At 39.7% G+C, this 15250-nt stretch overlaps 1 protein-coding gene across 4 annotated transcripts in view; it reads right to left on the reverse strand.

Moving 5' to 3' along the window:
• FBXW7 (F-box and WD repeat domain containing 7) overlaps nt 1–15250 on the reverse strand; it is a 132966-nt gene that overhangs the window by 13833 nt on the left and 103883 nt on the right. For all 4 annotated transcript variants that reach the window (XM_019614516.2, XM_003205441.4, XM_003205440.4 and 1 more), the window contains 3 exons: nt 14002–14084; nt 10842–10983; nt 4232–4366 (listed from right to left, as the gene is read on the reverse strand). In XM_019614516.2, the coding sequence (XP_019470061.1) occupies nt 4232–4366; nt 10842–10983; nt 14002–14084 (360 nt within the window). The remainder of the gene's footprint in view (nt 1–4231; nt 4367–10841; nt 10984–14001; nt 14085–15250) is intronic.

Raw genomic sequence — 15250 nt, forward strand, 5'->3', positions numbered from 1 at the left:
ATCAAAAATGTATATTATTTGCAAGAGACTAGATGTCAGCTGAAATCACTGGCTATTATGCTTTTTTAAAATGTCATCCGTATTACTTTGAACCATTGCCAGATGTACTGAAATAATTATGCCTGTGATATTTTATCTAATAAAAGTTGTTCTGAGAGTTTAACCAGAAAATACCACCACACTCACTATGTGAACAAATTAAGGATGCTGGGATGGAAAAACATCACACCGTAAGCTCAAACAGAGAAAATGTAAATGCTACTTGTCCTCAAGTTCAAAAGTACTCTGCAGCTGCAGAAAATCCAGTAATCACATTGCTCAAGTTCTAATTAGGATGCAAGCATACACTTAAGTGCTGCTACAGGGAGTTTTATGCACTTGGATGCAAAAGGACTAAAATATGTAACTGATATTACACAGTATTTGTTACCAGGAAGAAAAAAAAAGAAAAACAACAACAAACAAGGGAAATCCCAGTATGCTGCATAAGGTGAATTAAAGTTGAACTTCACTTTTCTGTGTGACAATGTTAAATGTTACTGGTAGAGCTCAGATCTCAGCTGAGTTGAGCGAAGCCACATAATGACCACGATCAGTCCCCCAAAATTTCAGAAATATCTTCAGATGGCCTGGAGCCTTAAACAGGGACAGAGGCATCTAAAACACAAACCAAATTACGGTGATGGATATCCTCAAGGGTATCCTGGATGAATGACTACAGCTTTTCTACTGAACAGCATCAATGCATTTCTCCAGTCATGGAAAATGAAAATAGAAGAGGCAGGAAAGTGGCTTCCATGACTAAAGTCTCCACAGAAAGAACAACACTGATAAAAAGTGACGCACAGAACTACTTACGCTTAGAAATACTGGGGTCTTTGTCAATACTGGGATGCAAAAGTTGTCAGGAAAATCAGATCATCCGCATTTACTGCTGCTTGACATATCTTTTTGTGCTTAGCATTTTTGTATTTAATTTTTAACTGGAGTTATGTTGTATATAAATAGAATCTGCCTTTCAAAGAAGCACAGACTGAAATTCACTAAGGAAGTTGTAACTGTAGGCTGTTGACCTCAGCAGATTTTTAACCTTATTATGTGAGAAACGTTTACTTCTATTAGTCTAGCCCAGCCAGTAACTGAGCAGGAAATAAAAATTCAGCATGTCAGGCCTCTTGGCATTCTGATTGCGATTACACACCTTGTTGGCAAGTCATCACCTGCAGCTCACATTGAGCATGTGGGACTCCACATTTGCTGGATATGCGCCTTAACTTGCACACTAGATACCACATGCATCGCAGGCTAAAAGCTGAGGAACGATTATTCTTTTCCTACTCGTTTGTGGAGTCAGAATTCAGCGTTTGCTGTAAGGCTCCCTGACACAAAAACACAACTGTACTTGTGTCCTTTTCGACTTTGCCTTAATTCCTGATATGGAACATTATTTACGACACGTTTCCTAAGACACTTCAGATAGATGGCCTTGCACGCAGCAAGGCTCAAAACATGAAACAGATCCTTTCCTTTTTTGTTAGATGCTCCTTAACTGACAGAAGATTTTGTTTAAATATCACTTGTCCTATCTACATGAGTATGGACATTTGCTAAGATAGTGTTAATTAAAATCTGTGAGCCAACTGATTTTAAAACAGCTTACATATGGGTGACATTTATTTTAGACTGTATTTGGCTAAACAGTCATCAAGGGTCAACACAGCTCACAACTGACTTTAGGATTAGCAGCGTAAAAAAGATGGAGGCCCTTTGTTTCAGTCCATGGAGTTAGCTATGAGACAGCTTCAGGTAGCAGAGAGCTGACCTTGATTCAGCCATACTGAGGCCTGCTCCCTTCTGCAGCACTAAGAATACCCAACCGTACGCTGTATCTCGCTTTCTCTCCTAATGTACCATGGCACCAATACTATTTCTTTGGCTGATTTTAGCAGCATTCCTTATCTGCTGATTTCTAGACTTGACTTTCACAAACAAATAATTTCAATAATTATTTCTAATTGCTCTGTAAGAAACAAATATTCATTTCAGATTAATTGTTTGACTGCAGGTTTTCTCAGGAGGAAGGCAAACATTTGGTTATTCAGATATTAAGTCACTGTCTTTCTATTGCTGAAAACATTTTTGAAGGAGAGGCTTCCTGCCCAAATCAGCTTCATATTCTGATTAGGTAATAAAGTCACTGCAGTACATACAATACTGGAGCTACCTATGGATGTTAATGCAGAGTGACTGCTCAAGAGAGCATGCTTTCACAGGATGCTGGCACTGGTAGGGAAGCCTGCTTACAGAATTACTGACCCTACCAAATTATTCTTCTCCCCAGACTTACTCATCACCCCCTGCTGAAGCCAGTAGCAGGGGACAGAGTCATTGAACACATCTGACTTAAACAATCTTCAAAAACGGAGAGGAGACGGAGTTGGCTTCATGGAGAATTTATGGTTAATTTTGGTGACAGCAACTGGGGGTTAAAAGGCAAAAATTGTGTAAGCCAGCTTCCAGGGCCAAGTCAGCCTTTCATGCAGCTAAGCACTTGTCAATTTTACAGTTTCAAGAAGCAAGAATGACCACTAATAATAAATTAAACACAAGTATACTACAGTGGAGTCAAGTAACAAATAAGAAACAAGGAACATAGCTATTTAGCTGTTTATTTTACAGCTAAATAGCATATCCTTTCTGTGAAGAAACTGCTAAAACTGAAATAACAGCAATATCATTAATTACAGTGTAACTACATCAACCACTTCACTTAGTTTGGGCACTAAGTCTTGCAAAGAAAGACAATTAATCTGTGACTTGCTGTGATCAACCAGTGCATTTCCAGATGCAACAGGTGCAGAAGTAACAAAATGCCCTTTGTTGTCTCCAAATCTAACTTCTTGATTCCTTTCTCAGCCTCTGAACCACGGCCTCTTTGAGCAGCCTCTTTACGAACACTGCACCACCACAGAGGTCCTATTAAACTTTTCTCTTTCCCCAGTGTCTCTATATACGTGAACGAGGCTAGCACAGAGTGCTTATCCACATGGTTATGTCATGTGTTCTAAGTTAACATTCATCACATAAAGTGCTTCCAACGCTTACAAATTCTAACCAGTAAAACCCGAGGGAAAGCTGTGACATTTCCTAGTCCATGAAGATGTGATGGAAAGAAGGGTCACGCACATCTAAGTATTTCAAAAATAGAACATGATCAGAAAGAACATCAAGAGCAGGAGATACAGAACTATCTTCACAGTAAATAAGAGCACACTAACCACAGTAACCAAACACCAGCTCCAGAATATTTATGAAGAACTTGTTTTCAAATCTGTCAGTAAACAAACACATACGAACATCAACCCTCATGCAAATTTTCAGGTGGCAAACTCAGCACACAGCATATACGGCAAAAGAAGATGCACTTCCTCCTCTCTCCAGACAGGAAAACAAGTTCCCATTCACTAAAATCAATTAATATCAGAAGTATAATTTCCAAAAGTACTAAAACACACTTAAGAGCTGTATTACACTGGCTCGATACTCTTTCATCTCAAACCCCACGTTTTAGTTGTGAGAATACCAAGAATTACTCTTCTAGAGACAACATTTACTTACACAAGCAGAAAATCACACATGCTCAAATCTAAGTCTTAGCTTCTCTTTAACCTGATACAACATGATCTGATTTGCAGAAAAGGATTTACTGCAATATATCCAGTTAATTAGGGCTTGGCTTTATCCTTAGCAAGAAGGCTTTTCTGAGCTTACTTTTGGTGGGGTTTATTGATGTAGACTTTAGGACTTAGTTTGTTTAAAATAAATTAAAAAAATAATATTCACAAAAAAAGCACACTACTTAAAGCATTAAATGGTAATGCTTATACTTCCAGAAAACCGTGCAGAAAGGTCATGCAGCTGGAGGGAATTTTTTTGTGTGCACTCTCTGAAAGAACTAGTTCTCCGTATAAAAATAAAGTCAGCCCAATTAAGATACAGAGATACCTGAAAGCTCCTGGGATTTTAAGGAGTCACCCATATTTCCAGGTATCAGAATTGCAACCAAAACACAAAGGTGCGTTACTGCAAAATAATGGTTACTACGCTACAGCAGTAGGTCAACTTAGGGACCTTTTTAACATCAGTTTATGCCATTACGTTGGAAAAAAATGAATGCCACAATGAGCAAGGAAGTATTTAAAAAGTGGTGACTTGAACCCGTATTTCTCACCTCTTTTGGGAGCAAGGAAATGAAGTCTCTTTGAAACTGGGGTTCTATCACTTGCATCATGTGTTTCACTTGTGTTGGTTCACAACTGTCAATGAGTTCATCTAAAGCAAGTAATTTCTCTGGTCCACTCCAGCTCTGCAAGAAAAAACAAAACCAATAAGCTTAGTCTGTATTAGTAAGCATCTCTGCTTTGCCAAAAATGCAAGTTAAGTTTCCTTGTCATCCTATGTGCAAGCATATTAAAAAGCAGCAAGACAAATGCTCATGTAAATTACACAAAAATGAGAATTTAATCAACACAAAATATTCAAAATTACTACACTGATTCTTAATAAAGAATTTGTTATACACACACATACAGATTAGCAATTAAGTACATTACAATATTTAATAGTAATAATTAAAATAATTAAGCTTCTTTTGAAGGTGATGAAATTTATGCACATATTACTGACAACAAAAGGGTTGAAACAAAATTTGCTTTTTTCTCCATTGTACATTCAAGTGAGGTAACTTTTAACCTTGATGTATCATCTGATAGACCAAAGACTTGAAACTGAATAAGAAGAAAGGAAAGGAACTTTCTCCAGAAATATACTGCCTGCTTGTTACTATGCTATGTCCCTATGTGACAATGCTGTATTTCAGAATCCTGGCTACAAAGCAACACGTATTTGTAGGTATCAATTTATACTTGAATAAACAGGGAATTTTGGCTGGTAATTTTCTTACTTCACATTTTGACTAATGGGCACCATAAAATCTGAAGATTTTAATAAGGTGCTCATCTGAGAGCATAGCAGATTAATAGCATGGTTTCTAGAGAAAAAAAAATAGTAACTGAATATACTGCATTTCTGAAAAGCATGCCTCAAACTCATCTATGCTCATCATAGAGTTTAGATCTGTTATGTGAAAACAATTTAAGGAAAAAATCATTTCTACAGGGAAAAAAAAAACAACAGCCACTGCTAACTGATTTAGCAACAGAATTAGAGCATGAACAAAGCCTCAGAGAGGAGAAAAAATGAGACATCAGTTTTTGAGAGCAAATTCACATTCACATTCTTCAATGTCTTCTAGAGTGACATTTACAAGTAAATTGATGCATGGAAATTATACTGCAGTTATGGTAAGAGGCTAGCTGAAATTTAAAAAAAATAAAGGGCAATATACCTTAGAATTAAGATTTCTGTTCTAGTCTGCCATGTATCTAAGGGCTCTTATTGCTCATAAATTCCTGTTCTCTTTAACTAACAATTAATTCTGGTCTCTGCAATACAACACTTGTGTACAGTTTCTTTCAGTAGCAACATTTGCTTCACAGAAGAGTTCTCCACACATCGTTCACTGAAGAGCTGTTTATCTCACTAACTTTCCAACTATTTGTTTCAGCAACCCTAAGTTTAGCAGCCTTTAGGTACAACCACTTGGATTCCTTCATCTTAGCTAGCGACTGTGTTTGAATTTAGGAGAATTAAAAGAAAAAGGAAAACCATATCTGTGCTACTTTCTCATACAGTAAGTTTCCAAGGTCAGCCTACTCTTAATCTATAAGCAGCTATAATAAATTAAGACAAATCAACCTGAATACCGTTGCACATCGCTGTGGCAAGAATGGATGACAGTTGTGAAGACATAAATAATTTCTCTGTGCACTATCTTAATCTGTAATTCTCCTAAGTTTCTATTTTTAAAATGCAATGCAGAGCTGAACAGAAAAGGGAACAGAGAAAATACAAGAAGGGGAAAGAGACACTAATGAATACAAGCAGCATCCACTTTCATTCTGTCCAGTCATCGTTACAGGGTGGCTGCAGGCAGCTACCTAAGGCTGTTCTTGAGCTATCAGTTGCTAAAGTTGTTTTCTCTGGGACACTGCCCCTTAGTCTGTCACATAACCAAAGAGACCCCCAGCTACTGTCAATAAGGGGTCTCTAAGGGAAGTTTGGCATGGAAGGATTTGATGGAGTAAGCGTGCCAGATGAACACAACTACTTCTGATACTGAAGGCAGGACTAAGAAATTGGACTTTCTGGACCCCAAAGCTTGATCTGCTTGCACAGAACAGCACAAAACTGCATTGAGCAGAGAGAAGGAAAAAAAAAAGTTTAGTGGCTTTGATGAGGAAAAATGGAAACAAACAAACAAACAAACAAAAAAAAACAACACAAGTAAATGGGCACCAAACATTCTGCAAAATTTCAAACATTTTAGATGACTGAAGAGACCTAAGATACCTGTGTAGCATCCAGACACCTTGGACTTCTACCAGGTGATCCCCTTTCAGTTTGAAGATCTTTGTAAAGAATTTACATTATCTTTAAAATGCATTTGTTTAATTCCTTCGTGACCCCTGGGGCAGGGACTACTGATCCCAGGGAGCTGAGGACTTGAGGTTCCCAAACAAGGAGTCCCATCTTTCCCTCAGGTCCCCAGGAGGTCCCGTTCCTTCAGTCCCGGCCTTCTAACTGCTCATGCCATCCCTCATTCAGCATGCAGCTACTGCAGCCACAGCACTGCCTACCTAAAAAATGGCCCTTCAGCTCCCCTGCACTCTTGTGCTTAATCCTCTTTCCTGTCTTTATCAGGCATGCAAAACAGCTCGATATCAACACAAACATCTCTGCTGCTCCTACAACTTCCACCTCATCCCGCCCGTCTGACTCGCGACTCATCCTTTCACCATCTCCTCCTGTTTCTGCGCCTCTGCTATGAGCTATGCTCTTCTGTCACACAGCCCCAACCTATTAAACTCCAGTTTGCACAATTACGGTTTGCAGCAATTAGATCTTTCTTCTACTATAGGTAACTTAAGGACGCCTATTTTAAATATGTTACACTGCAGTACAATCTCAGAGTGCTATTCTTTGTGACTGCGTTCTGCTAACGGAGGTGTGCTGTTTCATGCAGACTTGCAGAAAGGGCTGTTCCGCGTCCTGCTGCCACTCAGCTCAAGCTAGTTACTGAGCTCCTGCCAGCTCAAAGGTGATCCCAGCCTCGGTACACAGAGCACGTGAACAAAATCCCCTGCAGGAAAGGCCATACCAGCAAGCGGCCTGTCACAACAGGGGTTCTGGGAACAAGGGGTGACTGAAGCTGAGTCAGGCTGAAGGTTCCCCCAGATGCGCTGCCTGCTCCTGGAGGAGCAGTGACAGCTGTGTCCCTGCTGCAGGCTGGCAGTGGGTTCACCCAGAGCTTCTTCCAAAGGGAACCTAGCTTGTACGTGCCAGAACTGCTCTGCCACCTGAGCCAAAGGGCTATGAGCAGGGACGACTGGGGCACTGGCTGCAATCCCCATTGCTGCTCCCAACCAAACTGGTATGGGTGAAACAGCCCAAAGCAGCACGTTGCTGCATGTGGGTCCTTCCCATTCTGCACATCAACACTGAGACCTTGAACTTGTAACCATAAAGAAGAAGATGCCGTAATGCTGGCGATGATATCATCTCCACTCCCTGCATCATGTAAGAGGTGGGCTACTCAGCCCCATGCATTTATGTATTCACAAGTGGCTCTGGAAGAGTACAAAGTGAAGAATGTAAGGTAATGCGAATTGCAGTGGCTCAGCCAACTCTTTCATGAAGGAAAGAAACAGTACTCTCGCCAGCCAACGATGACTAGAGGATTTGGGCACTGTTTAAACCATGGAGAAAGCAATGTTTCCAATCTGAGGCAGAATAATAGCCTTCACTAGTTACTTAAAACCACTGCCTGTACTTTCTGCCTTTGGAACAACTGTGACACCGCTACAAATGCCCCGAGATATCTCCAGAAAATTCAAATTTTTGATCAAGTTACCTAACACTTTAAGTATGCAAAGTAGGAATAATGAAGAGAGAAAAACTGAATTTAAGATACAAAGCAGTACTGTTGCTCACTAAATTTAGCACGCAGTTGATCTTTTCCCTTATCGCAAGCAACTTGGTGACTTAAAGACATTTCCTGTTCCAAATAAAATATAAACATGTTCGTTGTAAAAGAAGAAACCGTGTAATACGTTTGGCCACTGAGTTTTTAAAAATCCTGTAGCAGACATTAAAAAGTCCTGAAGCAAAGAGTCAGTACAAAACAGAAAAATAAATGGGCCTTTAAGAAATTAAATGGCTCAAACCTATCCCAATGCTTTTCTGCTTCTGCTTCCAGACTAACATTTCACTGAAATCAATATACATCTTCATTTTTAAAGGGAAAGTGCAAGCACACTTCCAACTGTTTCTCCTTTCTGCATTAGTTTTTGTCATTTTCAAAATGAAACACCTAGGTCAACTACAAAACGTAACAGCAGCAGTAATGTATAAAAATAAATTTTAAAACCTACAAACTTAGAGGACATCTTGTTTTCTTAGTATTTGAATTCTTTTGCTTTTACATTTGACCCCTCTACACTCCTTCCCCAAAGAAGTAAATAAAAGAGAGGGACTGAAGGCCAACATACAAGCCAGGGACATCCAAGTAACTGAGAATCTCTGCTTACTGCTAGTTTCCATGCCAAAGTTTGGTTCTTCCTTGAAACAGGACATATGTCCAGCTAATGTGCCCCTGGAAACTTAGGTTTAAAATTAATTGGAAATATATTCTCACATAAAATATGATAGGGCTATTAAACAAGCGTTGGAGGCATAAAGTACCTCCTAAAGAAGCAAGGCCTCCCATTTCTGTTTCTGAACCATAAAAGCCTGGCATTGCAAGAACGATGTTACACGTGCCATTTGATTCTTCTCTCTGGGCAGAGCTACCTCCCCTGACTTGGGGATTGTGCTTTCATCATTTCAACAGGTAAGACTCACCTCCTTCACAAAATTCATGCAGAAAATTACAAAATGAGAAAATGAGAGTGCTTGGCATGCACATGACTTTAAAGGCTTTGGGTTGAAAGTAAAGGACTCCATTTGTGAAAGCAGTACAAACTATCAGTAAGAGCAGCTACTATTACTGAGTGCTACTAGATGATCCCTAGTTATTAAAGAGAGGCCTTTTTCTCTCAAGAGTCCAGATCAGAACTTGGAAATTACTACAGACAGTAAGTATTTTCAAAAACCAAAAATATCTGATTATTTACTTAATGGAGAGCATGGTTCCTCCGTTACAAAACCAAAAATAACAAGAAACCAATTGCAGGCAGACTTTCCATGCGCTTACATACTTTTCATGATGCTGACTAAACAACAAGTAGCAGCGCTCCTACTGCCACGCATCAGTCAGCCTTTCATTGCTTTTTTAATAAGTAGCTACTGATAACTGTTGATCTGAGAAAATGCACACTATGTCCTACACGTAAAATAGTTTTCCTTAGCTTAAAAGTTTTATCAGCATATTAAAATACAACGCAGAATTACATTAAGTATCATATCTACAAACTACCATTCAAATACGATCCTTAAGGGTTAAAAAGACACCTTTCTATGGACAGTCTTAAAAAAGACACACTATTACAATTACACATGAGCATGAACGATGTGTACAAGAACATCTTAATTCCAAACTTCCAATGTCTTATGCAGATCATAAGTGTGTAAAAATAAAGAGGGAAAGGAGTTCTCCGTTATTATTTTAATGTTCAGCCAAGACAGTGATTGAGATCAATGGTACTATGTGGCAGCATGAATCAAGCCAAAAGCACACTCCCGCCTGCAAAATTGTATGCTCACTACTGTATCTACAACATTGTTGTTCTATCTTTGGAAACGTCTGTTATCATAATTGAAACTATGCCTGCGTTAGTTACTTATTCCTTCTGAAAACACTTTTAGAAGTAATGGTTTATTAATCAAGATTGGAAGACGTAATATTTCCGTTTTTCAAATCAATGACTGGGAGTCATCCCTCCTTAAAAACACATCGCACAGCTGCACAGCAGAGCTCTCTGATGCTCTCCTTGCCCTAAGAGCACTGCGCTGCCCCAAGGTGTGTCTGTGTTAATGCACACTGAATTGGCTCAGCTGCTCCCAATGTAGTGTCATCCAGGTGTCAGCCTCCACTGTGCAAGCGTCCCTCATACTACTGGGTTTTGGTTTCTCTGCTTTTTGGTCACATTAAATTTTAGACATCATTGAAGGCTGTTGGAAAGATACAGAAAGCCTCTTTTCACCCTGTTCTCACTGTAAGCACGTGTACCAGCTGACACTGTGTTCAGTACTCAAACATCTAAAAAAATACACACTGAGTATCCATTTAACCTATTTTTCCTAAACATTTCTTTCTATTCTTAGAAGATAGCAGACTTGGGATAAATTTAGTGCCATACCTACGCTGAGGCAAACCACGCGCTCCCGCTTGCCAGTCTCCCAGTGAAAATGTCTCCAGTTAGCTTGAGGCCACGGAGGCAGCCGTAACATGCTGGACTGAATTTGCAGAAAATGTGAAAGCATCAAACAGTATGGGCTATTTTATTAAGAAACCAAAGAAGGCAGTATTTTTTGTGAGTTTCTACAGTAACTAGCTAAAATGGGCAGCTATGTTTCCTTGAAGTTGATGTCCGTTTGTTTTTTCAACAGTACACAAAATCAATGCTGTAAACACTGTGGGATATACAGCGAGGAATGCCTTCACTGAAGCAGCCTTTTGCTTCAGTCATGGAGGTAAGCTACTTTCTTTAAGCGCGAGTTACCTGAAACATTTTCAGCCATTCCTGAAGGCCCGTGGGTGGCTGCACAGATGTAATGCGGCGGCGCTGCTGCCCCTGGCCATTGGCTGCCCTCAGGTCCCCAAAAGTGGTCGGTGTGGCAGAGCATGGCACCAGCCCTGTGGTACTGGAATACAAAGTGAAAGTTGTGTGTAAAACATTGAGAAAAAAATTAGAGTCTACAGCAGAAAAACAAACCTAGTACAGAAGTTGCAGCTATTACTTAAATTTTACTTAAAAAGCCTTAAACTTCCTGCAGTGACAACAACATGAAAACATTCTGCTGGTTGCCTGAGGCATCAGTTTCTCTGATGCCTTTTCATCCCTTGCTCCCAAAAAATTCATTTCCACCACTGCACTACTAATCTGCCAGGGCCAAAAAATGGCTGCTCCATCAATTGCCCACTATGTTGTCATAAGGATGCATGGTCATATAATCCTTTTCTTGCCGGAGGGTTTCCTTTTTCTCTGGGCTGCATTTGTGCCTTCTGACTGTTCTCAATGTGCTGACAGAGGCGTAGGGAGCCAGCTAAGAGTCTCATCTCTATGTAACGTGCTACTGCTGCTGCGTCAACAAACAGAAAAATATCTATCGTTAGCTCTTAATATGTTCTGTTGACAGAAAGCTACAAGTATCAAACAATTCCACTGCCCTAGTGACTGGAATTGGCCTTTGAAGTACTCATTAGTGTTTTACAGTTTGTGTGTTAATGGGGGACACAGGAACTCATAAAGGGGGGCTGAAGTTAAGGGAAGCCAAAGGTGCTCCCTGAACTACAGTTTTTTTTTTGCAGTCTGACATGTTAAAAAACAGCTCATTCATATGGGATGGGGTTTTATAAAAAAAAAGCTGGGATTAAGCTGCTATTGTAGAAGTCTACTGTAATACAGCTGAGTTATCTTTTTTTTTTCCTAACGTAATGTAAAGTACTTTGGTCACAGAATGCCAACATTGTATTCCCTAGCAGGAAATCTGGAACTGTAGGATGGTGTTTTCACAAACATTATAATTCTGAATACAGTCCTGGGACTCCAAAAAAATCCTGTTATTTATGATAAGCCCAACTCTTCAGCAGGTATGAGCTTCAGGGGTTTACTGACATTTCAGTGGCTACAATAATAGCTTCCAAAGATGCAGAGCAGGTTCATTTTCATATTTATCTCATCATAATCTACACATTTTTCACTCTTCAGTCTTCTTTGTTCTGAAGGACAATCAGCATGGTCTACCATTTACCCAAATAGGTAAAGAAAAGAATGATTTCAATAGGTAAAGAAAAGAATGATTTCAATAGGCTTTTTTTTTTCTTTTTCTTTTTTTTTTTTTGCTGCTAATTTTACTGAGTAATAACATAAAGATAATGTGATATAAAAATACTGTTTCAGAGATCCGGGATCCTCTTAATGGCACTCATTTACTGGCTTTACCTGGTATATGCAAACAAAGTTCATCAGACCTGCCAAGTTAAAGAGCGTCTGATCCCAGGCAAAATGAAAAAGCAGACACAAGAGCCACATTATTTGCCTAAACATTATTACAGAAAATACAATCGAACAGTTTAAGAGAGAGGATAAGATGTTATTTAAGGATTCTTTTATGCCAATAATGACACAAAATCCAATCGTTGACAATAGAAAATACCTTTCTAAAACAAAATCGGTATTTACAGCCTACTCATTCTCATCACCTGTACAGAGACAGTGCCAAGGCCTATCATTTCAGTTCCAGAAAAAGGCTCTCAGCTTTGGCTTATGGTGCATGTGAACAATTACATAGCCTTGAGCTTGCCGCAGAAGAACAGGTACACTTTAATTTCTCCTGTGGTAAACTGGTTCTCATTCAAAACCAGGTATTCAAAGCAAGACCTGAAGCGTCTTTCCTTTGACCTGAGATTAAACCACAAGATTTTTGGTCATACTTTATTTTTTCTGTTTGCTTTCAACCACCTGAAAGGGCCAGCCGGGTTTCTGTGGAAGCTGGGTGAGTGCAGCAGTTCCTTTGAACGTGACAGATACACGTGACAAAAAGCATACTTTCCTTGTTCCTGAACTGTTTGCTTTTACATGAGAGCAGAGAAGGATGTTGCCACATGAAGAACGGGTGGGTGAACAAAAGTACTTTGCTGTGGGAAGAATGGAAAAGCCTGGAGAAGCCTCAGCTTGTGAGAGGTAGAAGCTGTAAAACGTGCTTCTGGGCAACAAGGCACCGTCTCTCTTTCTCTGCTGCAGTGTTTACGTATCAGAAAAGCAACTAGGGAACCTGTTTCTTCACGCTGTCCTAACTTTTCCACTCACCACCTGGCAAATCTCTTAAAGGAAGAGATATAAAATACTTTTGAAAGATCAGTTGTTGAATGCTACAATAGCATATTGAGCAAAAATAATGTCTCCAGACACATTTAGGAGGAGAGCACAATGCTTGTAGGAGGGAAGATGCTTCCTACAGGGGAAAAAAACGTATAACGGTGTAAATTCAAAACTAACGGGAAGCAGTGCAGCATGAGAGCACAATTGTTATGGCAACTGTGTAGTAAGAGCTGCAGTTGTACCACGTGCATCCAGGGCCTCCTCTGCCAGCCTGCCTCTCCTGTTTGGGTCTGACTGGGGTGAGGGGCACACTGTGTGCCATGTAGCACTGGGCAGGAGCACAGCAGCACACCAGAGCCCTCTGTAATTTCACATCATGGATAGCAAGCACACACGTGTTCCCACTAAGATCAGATGGTCTGCTCTGCCTACATAAATTTCCATTCTCTCATTCCCGTTGCCATAGCAAAGTGATACATTTGATCACAGTTTGTAATAGTCTTTAGGTTTATCATTATGTCCCTTTTTAACAGGCTGATTGATTTTATTCCCACGAACGCTTAGGCCCCTGAAAAGTCTCTAAGTAAACGGGCGTGCTATATTTAGAATTAGACACAAACCTCAACCGAACAAATGTGCAAGTCTGGTTACTTCATTAGAACTCACCTTCAGTGTTGGTGATTTAAATTAGCTAAGCAACACACAAACACGGATACCACCCTTCCTCTGCTCCGCAGTGCTTTAATGTTAAGAGGAACAATGACCCAGGCTTAGCAATTGGAAAGATAGATACACCCAAGAATCGTGGAACCAGCGGTCTGTTATTGAAAAAAATTACCTTGTGTATTCTGAGACTTTGCAGGGTTTCTTCCCCAGAGAGAAAGAACGGACCTCGGAGCCATGGTCCAACTTTCTCTTCATCTGTAAGGTGAGGGAAAAGAGTAACAAGAGGGGTTTAGTGACACAACAGGCTGTACTTACGCATACTTCTGTAAAATTTATGTGTTTCTACTTGTACTTCAATAGTAGATTTCAACAAAGTCAATGCTCAGAACATCAGTCAAAGCAATATTTTAGTCTCTAGCTTTAGCTAACGATACTTGATATGTATTTCTATATGATGCACATACATATTAATGCTGTCTAAGGTCCAAAACCCATTGGAATCACATTCCTTTAATTTCAAATGCTTAAAACTGTGCGTAACTCCATGTCGCTTTATTTACTGAGCTGGTCCCTCTCTGTTCTCCAGGGAGGGGAGGAGAAATCCTAAACCAACCCCTTTCCTCCTCTGTGCCCAGATTCACTACCAAAAGTCGCGTACAAATGGTTAAACTCTACAGCTAAACTATAAGCATTATAAAGTAAATATTCACTCTCAGGCCTAAATAAATTCAAATATGTGTTTTATTTCATCCATGCTTTTATTTTAAAGTTGTAGTATGACAACAGTCATGGAACTGCAGTAAAACCAACCAAGAGAGTAACAGACATTTTCACCAAAAGGGAAAGGATGAAAAGCAGTAAATCTCGCTCTTGAATGTCACCCTCAATTAAATCTGATCAAAACCAAATAATGAGCAGGGCAGCTGCTAACAGGGGAAGCCGGTCTGCAAAAATTACCGGAGAGATGGAAACCAACGAAAGCCATATTTATCCAGTCAAACAAATAAGGATTACTTTTCACGTATTTGGGTAATCTTTAACCACAGGCTCCTGGACCCAGTGAGATGCTGCTGTGCTGAACAGTTTCTGTGGGTTTTGTTGCTTTAATTTTTGAAGAAGCAATGCACTGGAGCACTTTAGCCAGCAGAAGGATACTTACTGCTGTTCAGATCCGTGAGCTGCAAAACGCATGAACTACCTGTGCAACTAACTCAGACTTCAATTTCAACATTTTCATTTTTTTCTTTTTTTCTTCCCCTCTAAATGTTATATTTAAGATACGGGGTTTAAAAGTTAGCATCTTACGTATGACACTGATCTGATCTTTTTAAATACCGTGTTACAGTACATTTATTTAACTGTTTCTTACATCAGCCCTACAAGTAAAAACAAATCAAAATCCAATCAGGATGGTCCTCTTT

This window comes from Meleagris gallopavo, chromosome 4 (genome assembly GCF_000146605.3).
Source record: "Meleagris gallopavo isolate NT-WF06-2002-E0010 breed Aviagen turkey brand Nicholas breeding stock chromosome 4, Turkey_5.1, whole genome shotgun sequence".
Lineage (NCBI taxonomy): Eukaryota > Metazoa > Chordata > Aves > Galliformes > Phasianidae > Meleagris > Meleagris gallopavo.